A 17,217-nucleotide genomic window follows, 5' to 3' on the forward strand; every position below is an offset into this window, starting at 1 on the left:
GGCATCTCAACTTGATGTATCAAGACCAAATTTGGGTCTTCCTCTCTCCCCAATAACAACTGACCTTTCAATTTTTCCCACTCAGAAATGGCACTCCTACCAGCCTGTTTCCCAGGCCACAGACCTAGAATTCATCCTTAATAGCTTCCTCTCTCATACTGCCATATCTATTTTTTTTTTTTTTAAAGATGACCAGTAAGGGGATCTTAACCCTTGACTTGGTATTGTCAGCACCACGCTCAGCCAGTGAGCAAACCGGCCATCCGTATATGGGATCCGAACCCAGGGCCTTGGTGTTATCAGCACCGCACTCTCCCGAGTGAGCCACGGGCCGGCCCGTGCCATATCTAATACCTCACTAAATCTTGTTGATTTTACTTCCTTGATATCTTTCAAAAGAATCCATGTCTCTTTCTGTTGCCACTGTCTTGATCCAAGTCACTTGCCTGAACAACTGCAATAGCTTCCTACTCTTGGCCACCCATCCCTGAAGACTCCCCTACCTTACCCAGCCACTCAAAATGCAGAACTGATGACATCCCACCATTTTGCTCCATGTCCCCCCAGCCCTTCCTGCCTCGTTCAGCCCCTCCAGTAGGCTGGGCCCCTTGCCCCATGGGGACTTTGTATAAATGCTACTTCCTCTGTCTGGAATGCACTTTCCCTTCCTCTCTCCTGGTTCACACATGCCTGCTTTTTCAGATCTCAATTCAAGCTGCATGCTCTCAGGGAAACCTTCTCTGACTCCTCAGGCTGGATTCATGTCCTTTCTTTTATGGGCTCAAGAATCCTGCCTTGTCCCTTCAGAGCACTTATTCTACTTTGTAATGACTTATTCTACTTTGTAATGGCTTATTCATTAGTGAGATTATTTAGTGGATGTCTCTCTCCCCAACTAGAGCATAAACTCTGGGAGAGAAGGCAACAAGTCTGTCTTACTCATATTGCACCTCCAGTCCCTAGCATAGAGCCCAGCACAAAGTAGCTACTAAGAAGTATTTATTAAATGATTAAATTACATCTTTCATCCTCATTTGATACCTCCCAGACATACATAGCCAGCCTGGTCCTCTTTCCTAATCTCAATCTTCAGACTCCAGCTCCTGCTAGAAACTTCCTCCTGGGAGACCCACAGAGAATCCCTCCTCCTGAGTGTCCGGACCTGGTGAACGTCACCACCCTTCATCTCACCGCCTCTTGCAGAGCCCTGTGGTCATCTTGGACTCTTCCCTCTCCCTCAGCCACACATTTGAGAAACCACAAAGTCTGTTCCTTCCTACCTGCTAAATCTCTCTCATACCTCCGCACCATTTTCTTCCCCGTTATCCCCACCCAACTTCAGACTACCATCACCTTCTGCTTGTATTGCTACAGTAGCTTCCAGACTGGTCTCCTCAGATAATCTTCCAAAGGATTCTCCACAAAGAACTCTATGTGAAATGCAAATTTCATAAAATGAAATTAGGTTAATTTCTATTCTGTCCTGTTCTATCCAATTCTGTTCTCCTGAGGAGCTTTATCAGACTATAGCTCCACCTTCCAGCCTCCTCACTGCCCTTCCCTACCTGAGACCCTGTGGGCTGACTTGCCTCCCTGAGCAGCTCTTTCCAGTTCCCCGCAGTAGCCGTGGTCTCACGTCCAGGTCTCTGCTCAGCTTCTCCCCCATTGACACCTGCTTCCTCCCTTCCTGCACTTTTCCTCTGGCCAACTCCTACTTGGGTCAGGGTTGGGGTCTTTCCTGGAGAGTCCCACTGCCCCCCACATGTCATGCTGCCCCTTTAGTGAAATCTTAGCATGTAAGATGTTGAAAGGAGGATTATTGCCACACAGGTGCCATCCCTGCTACTACTTTAGAAATGGCAAAACCCTATAAGGGTAGGACACATGTGTTCTCACTAGTTCCTGAATCAAGAAAGGGAGATGTAGCGAGACATGGGCACACACCCTGAGCAGCAGTGGAAGAGGCTGGGGTCGGTGCTGACACTACTGTGATGTGTGGCCGGCATCGATACTGCAGAGCAGCTAATCCCATTGTAGGAAAAGCTTTGTAAAGTCTTGCTGAAGTGGCAATCCTTTGGCTCTTACCATCAGTCTGCAAAGAAAGGTGCCCTGTAACAGCTGCTGTGGGTATTTTCTTTCCCAAAACCCAGTAAAGGGGGAGAACTTGAAAGTCCCTAGCTGAAACGAATGCTGGGGGGCAACTGAAGGGCTGATGATCAAAGACTCCAGGTGTTTGGCGGAGACTCGTGTCTCCAGGAGGATGCAGGGGAGTTATGAAAGTGAAAAGGGGAAGTAGTGTGTGGGGAGATGGGGATGGCTGAGTTCTAAATCCAGGCTAAACATAGCAAAAATTCTTGGGATTTTGCCCATTTAAAACTGAAGGAGAAAGACAACTTTTTCTATTTTCTGTACCCAATGATGCCACAGTCTGGCAAGTGAGGCATGTCCTAAGTAAAAGTTGTAGGAACACTCCGTGTCTGTTTCCCCAATCAGGGAAGAGGAACAATGTACATTTCTCTTAGGATCAATAACAGTAATTTTACTTGGACATGGGTTTTCTTCTTAAAGTAGGCCGAGACAGACATGAATGGGGTCACCTTTGAGTGTAGCTGTGTGAATCATACCACATCCCTCTCTGGCCCCTCATGCCCTGCTCACCCCAACCCCCAGAAATTATCCTATTAGTATAACGTTTTCATTTTATTTGGAATCAAGACTTAGTTAAGGCGGCCTGAGGGGAGTTGGTGGAAGTAGGAGGGGATGCTCGGGGACAGCTGCTCAAAGAGGGGCCTTTGAGAGAAGCCTCAGAAGATCTGTGGAATTGAGCTCTCGTGGCAAAAGGAACAATGACAAAGACCCTAAAGCAGAAGAGTTTGCAGTGTTTGAGGGGCTGCAAAGTGATGAGTGGCTGGGAGCCTGTGAGACAGGGTAGAGGGACAGGAATTCATACAGGCCCACAGAACGTTCAAGTTTATTAGTGATAGAACTTTCCAAAAGGTTCTAAGCAGGAAATCAACAGAATGGTATCTATATATTTAAACATCATGCTGGCTTCCAAGTAGCAAATGACCATGGAGCACTAGGGATGAAGGAAGTGTGAAGTGTAGGGAGCCCACAGTCAGGCCGGGAGTCCCGTGGGGAGGCTGCTGTGGTCCTGCAGGTGAGGGACACAGTGACAGTGGGTAATGAGTGAGACAGCGTGGGCCAGAGACCAACTGTGGGTATGACAGCAACAGTTCTTGTTTCAGGCTTGGATGAGGGGTTGAGGGAAACAGAGGAAACAAAATAAGAGTTGGTAGGTGTTTGGTACCTTTATTATCTGACTCACCTGGTAACTGGAGCTGTGGAACACGCGAGCTTCCCTTTCCTGTGAGATCTCCACGGCTCCCCGGCTGCTGGCTATCTACCGAGATTCCTAACTCTGTTTTCACCTTTCTGTAATACAAGGCTGATAATGCTCACCTCTCAGGGCTGCTGGGCAAACAAATGGGCAACATGGACATTAGGCTTTTTAAGAAGAGCTGAGTGAAGGCGCTGGGAGTGGACACAGAGGCCTTCTTGATGTTACTGTTGGGCAAACACACAGATTAAAGATAAATAAATTAACCCTCACGACAACCCTGTGGAGTAGGTATTGCTAGCATGCATTTCACTGAGGAGAAGACAGAGGCCTGGGGAGTATACCTGGGCCATGACCACAGCTGCCTGTGAGTTGGCCCAGGTGTGGAGAGTTAAAGGTGAGCGGTGGGGCGATGGGGGATGAGGTCAGATGCACCAGCCTTGGAGAAGAGGTCCTCATGCTCGTTAACGCCCCGCTTTCTGATCCCACATGCAGCAGAGAAACCCTGCATTATTGCATTGTGGTTTACTTAATGCATTTCAAGAAGGTAAACTGAGGATGAGAAAACCCCAACACACTTGCAGCTTGAAACTCCTTTGAAGTGCAATGCATGGAAGTCAGTTTCTCCTCCTTGAGGTTGAAAGCTGGGAGCCAGGAGTGCAGATGCTGAGGGGCATGCCGGAGCTGGAAGGGCCTGGGGAAACTGACTCTAGACACACACAAAGGCCTGTGGCCTCAGATCCCCTACCAGCCAGCAGCCATAAATAAATAAATAAGGTCTGAGGCTCCAGGTGGCCCAGGTTGTCTCTACCTATCTAGTCCAGAAGCACCATGGCTTCCTGTACCTGAAACTATCCTGGTCCTGTCTTCTAGCAGGAGCCATGGGAGAGGGAAGGACTGCAGAGCTGTAGTGTCTCAGCCCAGGACTGGGGAGCTGTCCACTCCTTTCCAGGAGGTTAAACCATTCTGCCTCCCCCATGGAAGGCTCGCAGCTAGGTGGAGGAAACTCAGACTGGCCCCACAGATCCTCCCTGCCCTGCACACCTCTGTTCTTGGCCTCTGCCATGCTTGTTAAGGGTCTGACTGCTTCACTTTCTGGGTAGTGAGCAATTTAAGTCAGGGAATGGGTCTCAGTCACCTTAGTATCCTCAAAGCCCAGTACAGGCATGGAGCCCAAAGAGGGTTTGCTGAGTCAGTGGATAAATTTCCTTTGTGTCCAAGGTTTGTAACCAGCGTCCCCAGTGTCTGACTCCCCTGGGCAGCTTCAGAGCCTGGACCTCTGACCTGGCTGCTGGCTGATCCTGAGGAGGAGGAGGAGGATATGTCAAGGAAAAGGGACTTCCCTTCCCACCTCTTACCTTCCTGCGTTTAGGGAAAAGAAGCCCCAGACACAAAGTGCAATCTCAGGGAGCATATAAAGAAAGTGCCTGGAAGGGAACATCATTGGACCGGGGGTGGGGGTGGGGGTGGGGGGGGTGGGTTATGAGCCTGGTTCTTGGCCTTGGGCAAATCACTTAACCTCTCTCTGCCTCTCTTTTCTCCTCATTGAAATGGAGAGGCAGTATAGTAGGTTAAGGGCAGGTGGGCTATACATCTCTGACCTAATTTTAAATCCTGATTTGACCACTTACCTGCAGCAACCACTTAGATCCGTGACCACGGCCCAGGTGTATAAATGCCCCAGACCTTAGTATTATTGTCATTAGTGAGATGTATAGAACAGTATCTACTTCATAGTTGTCAGGAGGGTTAATATAGCTTTTTATATCTAATATATGTATTTTAGGACAGTGCCTGGTACCTGATAAGTGGGTTATTATTATTGTAATGTTCATCTTTTTTAAAATGATAAAGGGCTCTTCATGCCTCCCAGGGTTTTGGTGATGACCCCCTGACATCATGAATAAAAAAGGGAAGGAATTCAGTAGGTATCTGGTCTTTTCTGGCCTTTTGTTGTTTTAAAATCTGACAAGAAATTCCTTCTTTTTGCAGCGCTGCCAGCACCCAGCCACACGCCCCAGCTGACGGCTTTCCATGACAAAGGCAAGGCCCGCTGGGGCCGCGCCAGGTCTCTAGCCGAGAAGCCAGCAAATCTCCTGCTTCGGGAAAACACCAGGGGTTTCTTTTTCATTAACAACCTCAAGGTTTTATTTACTGGAGCAGCTAAAGGAAACAAAAACCAGTTAGACCCTGAAGATTTAGAATCTTTCCGAATTCTGGAAAGTCTCAGGAAGAAAGAGAATCATAGTTTGGGAGTTTGCTCTGAAGTTCAGCGATGTCCCTTTGTGGCCTAAGTTTGGCTGGGTTTGCCCTGGGAGGGACTTGTCGGTGCCCTGGGGGCTGGAGGGAGGAGGAGGGATGCAAAGGCACACAGTTTTCAATGCCTCTAGGCTTCCTGGCTGCCTTTCTTCCAATAAGTTAGAGAATGGGATGAAGGATCCGGAAGCTTCAAGAAGGAAACCTGAAAGCTGCTTGTTAGTCCCTCACATTCTCCTTTGCCCTGTCTTATTCAGAACGGCACACCAGGTCCTGAAAGGCGGCAAAGCAGCTGCCTGAAATTATAAATGTGCCCATGGCAACTCCACAGCAGCCCCTGGCCCCCAGGGAAACCCCAGAGAAAGAAAGGCCTCTAACTACGTGCCACAGGACATCTTTTCCTCTGCACTGTTCCGAGCTACGGAAAGTGAAATCTAGCTCAGATCCAGAATTTCTGACCTGGTTCCCAGGCAGAAAATGTCACAGATGCCAATTGGGTGCTGGTGCAGACTCTGACCTGGAAGCGTCACAGGCACAGGCTTTTCCCCTTTCCCTGGAAGACAGTGCCCAGCAGGAGCCCGTGCCCTGATGGAGACCTGCCAGGGCACAGCTTCTTCAGTGCTGGGAATGGGGCGGAGCCACCCTGCTGCCTTTGTCACTGTTCAGATGAGAAGATTCTCCTCGCCTTTGTTTGCACAAATGGCATCAAGATGGCCTTTAATGTCTATCAACTACCCAGATGTAGATACTTGCAAATCCATTTTAACCATTTTTTGTTTCTTCCCGAGAAACCCTCATGCCTGCCCTCCCTCCCCCAAAGTTTTCTGTTGTTTGGTCAAAACTATTCCTAGCCCTAGGTCTCTATTAATAGAAATAATTAGATGCCAAGAAGTAAGCTACCCTAAGAATCTATAATCAGAAACTAAAATAATGTTCAGGACAAACTAGTAGATTTCAGTTCTGAGAAATGCCTCAAGTATTGGGTTGCTGCTACTGCTCACAGCTGATGTTCTTTAGGAGACAAGGCGTTAATTGCATAGGACAGAAACTGGCCTGTACCAGAAGCCCAGAGGCCTAACCATTCAGGGCTCAACTCCCAGCTCTAGGACCTAGGTTTTGGGGTAGAGAGGGGAGGGGATCTCCTTCCTCATGGGCAAATGGTGGGTGTTGGGCTAGATCATGGTTGATTTTGCCCTCCCCCTTCTCAATTGGTAATATCTGGAGATACTTTTTGTTACAACGGGGTGTTGGGGGGTGGAAGGTGCTTCTGGCATCTAATGGGTAGAGACCAGGGATGTGGTGCACAGGACAACCTATACAATTATCCAGCCCCAAATGCCAATAGTGCTGATGCTGAGAAACCCAGTTGTAGATCATCTTTTGGATTCCCCTAGGTGGGGCCAAGTTCAGCAGTTTCCAGCTATTTCTTGGAAATGATGGGCTGCCTGTGGCCCCCCTGAAGACCACACTCAAAGGTGCAGAGCTCCACCTGAGGTGTGAGGCCTCACAGCACCGTTTCTTTCTGGAACAGAAATTGTCTGATGCACTGAAATTCAGTTTACTCTAAATAAGAGCCATTACTCTTATTAGAAATAAATAAAATGCTCATATGCCTAGAGACCCTCCCAAAAGAGTAACTGTTTTATTCCAGCCCTTTCAGATGTGGGTAGGTGGAACAAATGAAAAAAATCAGTCACTTGCTCTGAACACAAAGTCCCTGCAGTGGCTTCAGTACCACGCCACTCCTGTCTCTATTCCTTTCGGACAAAGAAGCTGAAGACAGAAAAAGAGTAATGCCCAAGAGGCCAGAAGTGATCCCACTTAAAGTTTATTTCACATGATTCTTCTCAGCATGCAGTGTACTTTCTTGGGAAAAAGAATTTCTTTGCTGCCCTGGTTTACATTATAAATTAATTTACAAATATAGAACTGTGTTAGAAACAATATTTATAAAAGTCCATACAATTTTTCATATACAAAAATATCCATAGAAATTGGTTTTTGTATACACAGTATGAGGATAGGTAGTCTCTTTGGCTGTCTTTCTGCATATTAAAAAAGTAATAGTTATGTAATTTGTACCTCAATAAGCTGTTTAAAAAAATAATTTTCTGTATGTATATTTCAAAATAAAACATTTTTTTAAGGTAATGCTGTGAGTCTCAAAAGAGAATACACAAGGAATTTTTTTTTTTTTTTTTTAAAACAACGCTTGTGTTCCTGATCCTAAAAAAATTAAAACCTCAAATGAGCAATACTCACATCAGACATGGTACAAAGGCAACTCAGGACATTGTCATCTTAACCTTGAATTAATTCTGTCATTCGACAAATAGTGTTCTACAATATTTATCTTAGAAAAAAATAGTGGCTGAGTGTTTTCCACATACCAGGCACTCTGCTGGGCACAGGGAGGGTGACCATAAAAGTTATTCAAATGAAGATTCCTCTGGGAAGTGAAAGGGGGCGCTAGAATAAATAGTTATATATATATACATATATATATATTTTTTTAAAAATGACCACAAATGGTTTTATTAAAAACTATAAAAAATCCACTTAAAGACTTTCTTTTTGGCAGCTGGCCAGTACTGGGATCCAAACCCTTGATCTTGGTGTTATCAGCACCTAAAAACTATTTTTAATTAAATTCTAATACTTTGTTAGAAAATGAAATATCCAGGACATAAGCTAAAAGGGATAGGATACCCGGCTAAACATCATAAACTAGGACAATGTCCCCCAGACCTTGGAGTATGGCAGGAGTAAGGCAGGTGGTGTCTACCTTTGCTGCTCGGGGAAGATCTCAAATGACAAATGACTTATTTCAACCAGGATCTTTGGTCAAATGAGATCCAGCTCTATTCCTACCACCTATATACTTATGTCTGCCTATGGAAGCTAACTTCTTTCTGTTTTTCGGGAACTAGAACATAGAAGTCACAAGCAACAGCTCTGGAGCCAGACTGCCTGGATCAGATCCTGGCTCTACAATTTACAATCTGTGTAACCTGGGGCAAGTTACTTAATATCTTGGAGTTTCACTTCTCTCATACAGAAAACTAGGGGTGGTATGAGTTAACACTTGTCAAGTGTCTAGAATGGTGCCTGGCAAACAAGGCAGCTTGTAGTTTTATTGCTATTAGTATCTACCACATAAAGAGTATGAGCAGAGGTGACTTGTGAGCTGGATATAGCTCAAAGATTTGTGATGTTTTCTAGTACAGTATGATTAAAAATTTTAAAGGCAAAAGATACAAAATTGGAGGTTTTCTATAAAAATCCAGATAGCTGGCTTTTCTAGAAAAATCAGAATGCTGCCATGCAGGAGATAACCAGCTGCTCACAGGAGCCTTCAGCTGGTCAGTCCTGACCACTCCCTACTGCTTCAGTTGCCAACTGTTGTTAGTTTCCCCACTCAATATCTTTACTGTCTTTTTTTAGCTGCCTGTACACATTGGAGCTAGGGACCCCAGCATACAGTTATAAGAAAACAGACATGGTCCCTGCCTTCACAGAGCTCACAGGCTACTTATCCCAGAACAGAATGAGATGGACTTCTCTCGAGAGAGGCCTATATCCTGAGAAACCTGTAAAAGCTTTCTGGGTTGCAGACTTACCTACTACACCCTTGTTACTCCAAGTATGGTCAACAGACTACAAGACCACCAGGACCTCAACAAAGATGCAGAACCTCAGGTCCTAACCTGGACCCACTGACTTGGAATCTGCATTCTAACCAGATCTCAGGTGTGCAGAGGAAAGTCTGAGAAGCACTGTCTACACCTCAGAGCCCTCCCGGGGATAAATGAGGCTGTTGACCATGCTGAAGTTGTAGAAAGGGCTACTGAAGGGGCTGCCTTGGCCCCCACTGGTGGTGGCAGGGAAAGGGCTGTAATAGGAAGATCTCTGGCTGCTGCTATTGCCGCTGCTGTTACTCAGCTGCAAGGTGTCTGGTGAGGCCTCTGAGATGGAGCTGGGGGGGAATGTGCTGGAGGGCAGCTGGGTCCCCTGGATCCCTAGGTGGCGGCTGCCAGGGAGAGCTCGCTGGGTGCTCCCACTGCTGCTGACATTTAAGGTGCTGAGGCTGCTGAAGAAAGTGTTGAGGCAAGGGGCCGAGGTGAGCACGGATCCTCCAGGAGATGAGGCAGTACTCTTGGTGCCCTCAGGAGGCTCTGGGGACTGGGCAGGCCTCAGCAAGGAGGGGCTGTCTCCTTCTGGCTTCCCACCCACTCCAGACCCTAATCCTGAGGACAGCCCTTCTTCCGACTTTGATGTCCCTGCAGCCACTGTGGAGCTGCTGCTGGCCTCAGAGCGGCGCTTTCTCTTCCGACGGAAGTTCCCATTGTCAAACATTTTCTCACAGTTTGGATCCAGAGTCCAGTAATTACCTTTCCCTGAAGACAGGAGAAAGAAGAGTTAGGGAAGGACCTACTTTATGCTGGTATACTCAGCTTCAGTTCTAGGAGGAGGAGAGGAGACTCATTATATCCTGACAATGGTGCTCAATCCAACTCTACTGTTTACATTTATCCTCTCTTAGGGGAGACTCTACTCTTCGCTTCGAGAAGAAATCTGGAACAAAGATGTTCTGGCCACTTCCACCTTCTCCTGGCAGTGTCTGCTTACTTAAATCTTAATTCTATTCCCGAGGCTCTTATAATTAAATGGCCCAACACCTTCCCTTACTCTGGATCAAAATTGTACGGCTTTGCAGAATCATGGAATTCTGGTGTTACTTGAACATCAGTCTCCATTTCTGTATTTATAAAACAGGGATAAGAATAGTACCTATCTAGAGTTCAGATCCCCATACAGCCAGCCACCGTAAAAAAGAAAAAAAAAGAGTAGGACCCATCTAGTAAGTTGACTATGAGGATTAAATGACTTTTCAGCACAGTAGCTGGCAGAGTAAGCCGTGGAAAAACAGTACTTATCAAAGTTATTATCCATTGAAAGTGTACAACTCCCCATTCCTGAAAGAAATTCCCCACTGGGAAAAGGCAACCTCAAATGGCAAAAATTCTTACTGAGCAATCACTTGTTTTCACGATACATTGGATGGAGTGCATTCGTAGTACAAGGAAGCTCCTCTACATGCCCTGCTCATCGTGGGCAGGCCCTGCAGACTGGGCAAATGTTGGACACCAGGGCCTCATTTAATCCATGTAATGTTAGTCTTCTGCTTAGGAAATTTCCCTCACTATCTACAACAAGGTAGAAGAGATCTATCATCTTGGAGGATTTTATCTCCCAACAGCTTTTCTGATTTCTAGATAAAAGAATCTTTGATGTTTGAAAGTACTGTTAAGCACTTAACTTAGAGTGAATGCTTTACATGGATAACCCTCATTTACTCTTCACAGATCTAGGGAGATAGGCAATATTACTGCCTCCACTTTTCAGGTGGTGAAACTGAGGTGCAGATCGGTTAGTAACTTGTCCTATTCCCAGTTGGCCATGGTAGAGCCAGGACTTAAGCAAGCTGGCTCCAGAGTCCACATTCTTAAGTAACCACGGTGTCAGGCAGCCTCCACAAACTAGCATGCACTGCCCTGCACCTACTGTCTCTACTGAAATATTTTTTGCAAATAGTTGCAGGGGGAAAAAAAATTACGTAACTACCATTTAAATACTAATAGCTGCACATATCTAGATAGTTATATTGTGCCACCTTGGTTCCAACTGCTTTGACATGACACTAGCCATAGATCCTTGAACTTTTAGGGTAAATTCCAGGAGTTCACATGGCAATTTACACGATAACCTTGGATGATAAGAGGCCAAATCAGGAAGATGCCCTGTCCAATAGAGCAACTACTAGCCATGCATGGCTACTGGGCATTTGAAATGCGGTGGCTAGTCCACATTGAGATGTGCCGGAAAATACACACAGGATTTTGAAGACTTAGAATCAATAAAATAAGGTAAGGAATTTCATTAATAATTTTTATGTTATATGTTAAAACAATATTTTGGGTTAATTTAAAAATATTAAAAATAATGCCACCGGTTTCTTTTTACTTTTTTAATATAGCTACCAAAAAGTTTACCATCACATGTGGTTTGCGCTGTATTTCTATTGGAAAGTGCTGCTCCGGAGTGACTTCAGGGATGAATTCACTCTGAGCTCCAGAGTATTTACGTAATTTACATAAAACCCTGGATCTCTGAAGTGTGCCACTAACATGGCTTGATTTGTCTTCTCTTTCCTTACCGCGACCCTCCCCCCCCCCCCCTTCTCTTGTCCTGGACTTCTAAACCTTCAAGTAGGATTCTGGGTCCCTCTTGTTTTTAAGCTTTTCTCCACCTCGCAGTCACGTGAGAGAGAACACCCTCTCCACTGTACCTCTAACCTCACCACTCCAGGAGTTACTGGGTTTAGATCAGAACGAAGCAAATTCTGAGTATTCACTGCTAAATTTCTAACTAGTTAAGCAAGGTGTCAAAACCACAATGTGCAGGACCCAGCTCAAGTTCTCCCATCCCTCTGCCCTGTCTCACGATGTCCGTGCCTCTATCGTCAAATTAACTCGGTCAGATCGTCTCTCTCAAGGTAGGCGCAGTACGTGCTCCACTAAGGACACCAGGAGACTCTCAGGAATGTGCCGGAGGAGCAAGCGCACCTGCGGACCGCCCGACCGCCCGCTGTTCTCGCACGCCTCTCCTGCGAAACGTGATGCGACTCTCAGCTCACCTGAAGCCCTGTACAACCATCCCTTACCTGAGAGCACACCGGCGTTCTTACTCCTGATCTCCTTCCCTCTAACTACACCCTCCTTTTAAATGGCTGAACGCCACCCAGGGGTAGCCTCACGTTGGAGGATTCAAACTTTTTCCTTTTTCTCTACCTGGCCAGCCTCTGCGCGTGTGGGTGCGTGGATGTGGGGGACGAGCTCGTCCCTCACCTGTCCTCCCTCCGCAGACCCCTGATACTTCTCTTTGTCCTCGGGGCTCCCCCCGCCCCCATCAGACCAGGTCGGGGTGGTGGTTCCTCCACCTGCCCCACCTCCGCTAGGACTGGGAAGCCTCCTCGCAGGGCGTCAAGCCAGCCGCACACAAACCCCGCTCCTGGCCGGGAAGCACCTGCCGGCCGCCCTCACCTGGGTCGTCCTCGTCGCGGGGCACCTTCTTGAAGCAGTCGTTGAGCGACAGGTTGTGGCGGATGGAGTTCTGCCAGCCGGCCTTGCTGCGCTGGTAGAAGGGGAAGCTGTCGGCGACGAACTGGTAGATGTGGCTGAGCGTGAGCTTGCGCTCGGGCGCGCTCTGGATGGCCATGGCGATGAGCGCCGAGTACGAGTAGGGCGGCCGCACCATCTTCATCAGGTCCTCGCGGCTGGCCATGGACAGCCAGCCCAGCTCGCCGGGAGCCGCGGGCCCGGCGGGCGAGGCGGGCGCGGCGGGCGCGGGCTGCGCGAAGGGCCGCTGCGAGCAGCCGAAGGTGCCGGCGGCGGGCGGCGGCTGCAGGAAGGGCCCGGCCGCGGCCCCGGGGGGTGGCGGCGGCGGCGGGGCGCCCAGGTAGGCGGCGGCGGGGGCCGGGCCGCCCACGCCGGGCCCGTTGAGCCACAGGTAGGGGTTGGCGGCGGCGGCCGGCGGCGCGGCGTAGTCGGCCAGTCCGTAGGGCGCCCTGGCGGTCGGGGGGGCGCCCGGGGCGGCGGCGGCGGCCGACGGGGACAGGCCGGGCTGCGAGTACACAGCAAAGTTGTCGCCGCAGTAGAGGGCCATGTCGGCGGCCGTGGGCGGGTGCGGCGCGGCCGCGGCGAGGGGCGAGCGGGGCTGGTGTCGCCGCTCGGGTGAGAGCATCCCTTTGGGGGCCCAGCCCGCGGCCCCGCCTCGGCCCTCGCTCCACGCCCGGTGCTCCGGCCGGGGTCGGGCAGGTGCTCGCGGAGCGTCTGCGAGCCGGCTTCTTATACCCGCACGCGGCGCCGCGCCTCCCCGGGCCGGCCAGGAGCTGGGCGGCGGCCCCGGGGCCCTGCTCTTCACGCCCCCGCCACGCCCCACCTGCCCCCGCCACGCCCCACCTTGCCCGCCCCCGCCCGGCCCGGCCGCCCCTCCGCGCCCGCCCTGCCCAGGCCTCCCCCCCGCGCCCGCCCCTCGAGCCGCAGGGGGAGGTCGGCGCCGCCAGGTTGAAGGCGAGAAGCGCCACCCCGTTTCTAGCCACGTATTCTTAACACAGTCATTGGGCAAAATAACGAATATTCATGCAGAGAGAAGAAAACCCAGACAGTGCAAACGTTTTCTAACAAGTCCGTAAGTTAAGTTTTTCCTCCGAGTCTCTAAACCTTTTGTGATCGAGCTGCAGGGTTCACGTCCGATCTCAACTGATCGGCTCCCGGTCGAAAACAGTAGATGTGACTTACGGTCCTTCTGGGTATCCCGTAGAAAACATTAACGGGCTCCCTTGGCGTGTCCCCTGCTCTGCCGGGACTCTGTGGTCGGAGGAACTGGAATCGGTGTTTAATTTTTTCTAACCGAATTGTGTGTTCGTTCACATTCGTAAAGCATTTGTTAATTGTGTATCCGGCTTGTGCAGGCTTTTGGGGTGATTTGTTATCTTCAAAAACAGAAGGGTGATCGTTTGCAAAGACATTTAAATCAGTGGCTTCGGAATTAGCATTTTAAAGCCTACAGTTTAGAAGTTTGAGTTTAAAATAATTTAAAATGTGCAAGAAGCGCTCATTTACAGAAAACGGACTCATCTAATTGTGGTGCATGATTTGCCCTCTACTTTTCTAAGTTTGCAAATGCGGCTCCCTGCCTGCAAAACTAAACAAAACCAGTAAAATATCGTGAAGACCCCTCATGCCACGCAATCATTATTTATTGGCTCAAAGACAACTGTAAGAAAATGGTTTCTTTTACAATTAAAAGTATTCCTAAATGTGTTCTTAATAAGTGACAGGTCTGAGGTTCTTACCTAAGTGGGGGAGGAGAGAGAAAAAGATTTTTCTGACTACTTGCTAACTGCAGACAGTTCAGGATATTTAATATTTCAGACACCCCCCCCCCCCCCGGGCATTTATATTCATAATAAAGTTAGTTACGTGTTTGGGGAAAATTCTCGTCTCTCTTATCTCACCCATTAAAGAAAATCCAGAGATATTTAATTAACAAATTTGTGTATATAAAATGCATATCACACTCCAAATGGAACTATTTAGTCGTCTTTTCAGGAACCAGAAAGGAAGTACTGTCAACTCTAAAGTACAGTACTTCTTTCAATCTCTTGGCAAATGCTGTAGAAAGGAATAGTATTTGTCTTAATTGTAGTTTTGATTTAAAGATCTAAATGTTTTCTTAATTTAGATAAGCACAGTGCTTTTTATTTTTTTTCTTTTCCAAATGGCCTGAAACAAAGTCGTTTAGTTTTATTCTGAGGTTTCTCCTGGGATGTTAATAAGGATGACAATTATGACCCCAGGAAATTAAAAAGCAATTTTTGTTTGTTTGTTTCTTTTTTTTTTTTTTTGGTGTCTTGCCAGTACAGTAATTGAATCCTGGACCTTGGTGTTACCAGCATCACACTCTAACCAACTGAACTAACTGGCCAGCCCCAGAAAGCAAGTTTTAATAAGTTATAATGCCCAAATTTAATATTTGTTCTTAACTTTAAAGGTCTTAACTAAAAAGAGAAAGTTCAAAATAAAAGTTGGGAACCTAGATGGCAATAAATTCTGAAAAATTTGATATAATGTCCCCTTTAATAATTAATATCCTTAAGAATATAATTCCTTCAATTATCTTCTAGCAAATTGCTCTCCCATACATACTTTGCAGTTTTGCAGTTTTTCTTTAGAATCTGTTTCATATCCCAATAGCTCCAAATTGTTCTGAATGTGAGGCTATGATTGCAGATTATTGTTTCTTTTTTTGATTTGAGGTTCTACTTAGTAGGGATGTATAAAATATATACGTATATTTTTTTCTTTTTTGTAGCTGGCCAGTATGGTTAGTAGGGATATTTTGTTCTTTAACTATATGTTAACTTTTGTGGAACGTGGTTTCATTTAAAAATGACAGAGCCACCTAGTGACTCTTTGCCTCTATTACAGCATATACCCTGTAAGGATCTATGGGGTGGACACCCCCTCTAGGGGTTTGGAAGTTACATTTCCCTATTTGTTCACATTTTAATTAGATAAACTTAAAACTTATTGGCCATGGCCTGGCCTGGGTTATTTAATGTTAAAAGACAAGATAAAAATTGCTTAAAATGCAAGTTCTCTAATGTTTTGTTAAATTGCCTTTTCACAAGATGATATAATCAAGGCAATTGATTAATGCATCTATGCCATTGTAAAATAAGGATAGACTGTTACATGTTTTCGTCACTGGAAAAGAAAACATTTTGGGAAATTATTCAACCCAAAGATCTCATTTGTTTTGCAGTGCCATTTGTTAACATCTCTGTTGCTGCTTTGAAATAACCGAGCAACATCAGTGAATTATAATGAAATATAGTCATTTTTAACAAACACTGTCATAGAATGTAGAATGTAAAATTTATTACTCATTAATTTCCAGCATCATAGAAACATTGTCACTTTTTTACGTATTTCCAGAGGAAGAAAAAAGTAATATGGGGGTACTTTAAAAAGTTTTTGGAAGAATAGAATTCAAAGATAGCATGAATGTTTCCATGAACTTTTTGAAGACCTTTGTATAAACTGGAAACAGCCTCAGTGCTCTTAACTTCTAACGGCTGCCAACTTGAACCAACCAATCACAGTGTGCATATAGTCAGTCCTTTCTATCTCTGTATGATGGTTTGCCTCATATCATCTATGAAAAAACCCACAAATGGAAATCATGATATCTTTTCATGGCTCCTATCTGGCTTTCTACCTTGCACTATAGTTAGTATACTTATCTTACCTCTTCAAGAAAATCAGAAGCTCTTTAAAGATGAATCCTTGCTGATAACACCAAGGTCAAGGGTTTGGATCCTCCTACCAGCCAGCCACCAAAAAAAGAAAAAGAAAAAGAAAAAAAAAAAAGCAAAGCAAAAAAAAGATGAATCCTTATATGTAATTCATTTTAAAAAAACACCTTGCACACCATAGAATAATCAAATAATCAATGTCTGTTGATTAAAAAACACAGACTTCATTGATCGAAAAATCAACATCTGTTGAATTAATGAAAGATTACTTACAAATGTCAGATTGGAATATTAATAAGCCCATCCAAAGATGTATAAACATATACACACACATAACAAACAAAAGCCAAAAGTGGGACCTGGGAAAAATTTCTATAGCAAAAAAGAGTAGTAGCAGATGTGGAGAAAAAGCCCAACTCTGAAAATTATTTACTAGAGTAAAGGAAAGAAGATTTTAGAAAATGATTTTTTATTTTTTTATTTTTAATTTTTTTAAAAGATGACCGGTAAGGGGATCTTAACCTTTGACTTGGTGGTTGTCAGCACCATGCTCACCCAAGTGAGCTAACCAGCCATCCTTATATAGGGATCCGAACCCATGGCCTTGGTGTTATCGGCACCATACTCTCCCAAGTGAGTCATGGGCTGGCCTTAGAAAATGATTTTTTTTTTCACTGAGATGTAAGAAAGTTTGGCCCTTATGAAACAAGAAGTCAGAATAAGATGAAAAGCAAACAAA

General features: G+C 46.3%; 1 protein-coding gene across 1 annotated transcript; it reads right to left on the reverse strand.

Annotated features, from left to right (window-relative positions):
* Positions 1-9,376: 9,376 nt before the first annotated feature.
* On the reverse strand, positions 9,377-13,321 carry FOXI3 (forkhead box I3). The gene is made up of 2 exons (XM_063077678.1): positions 12,700-13,321; positions 9,377-9,993 (listed from the first exon to the last, which is right to left on the reverse strand). Exons 1-2 carry the CDS (start codon positions 13,319-13,321, stop codon positions 9,377-9,379), a joined length of 1,239 nt encoding a protein of 412 aa, XP_062933748.1.
* Positions 13,322-17,217: the final 3,896 nt, after the last annotated feature.

The sequence above is a fragment of the Cynocephalus volans genome, chromosome 14 (genome assembly GCF_027409185.1).
Source record: "Cynocephalus volans isolate mCynVol1 chromosome 14, mCynVol1.pri, whole genome shotgun sequence".
NCBI classification, from domain to species: Eukaryota; Metazoa; Chordata; class Mammalia; order Dermoptera; family Cynocephalidae; genus Cynocephalus; species Cynocephalus volans.

Excerpts from the sequence above, each read along its gene's own strand:
- FOXI3 (XM_063077678.1), bottom strand. The coding sequence starts at position 13,321 with ATGGCCCTCTACTGCGGCGACAACTTTGCTGTGTACTCGCAGCCCGGC. Across the intron at positions 9,994-12,699 it reads CCGCGACGAGGACGACCCAG|GGAAAGGTAATTACTGGACT; the intron begins GTGAGGGCGGCC and ends TCCTGTCTTCAG.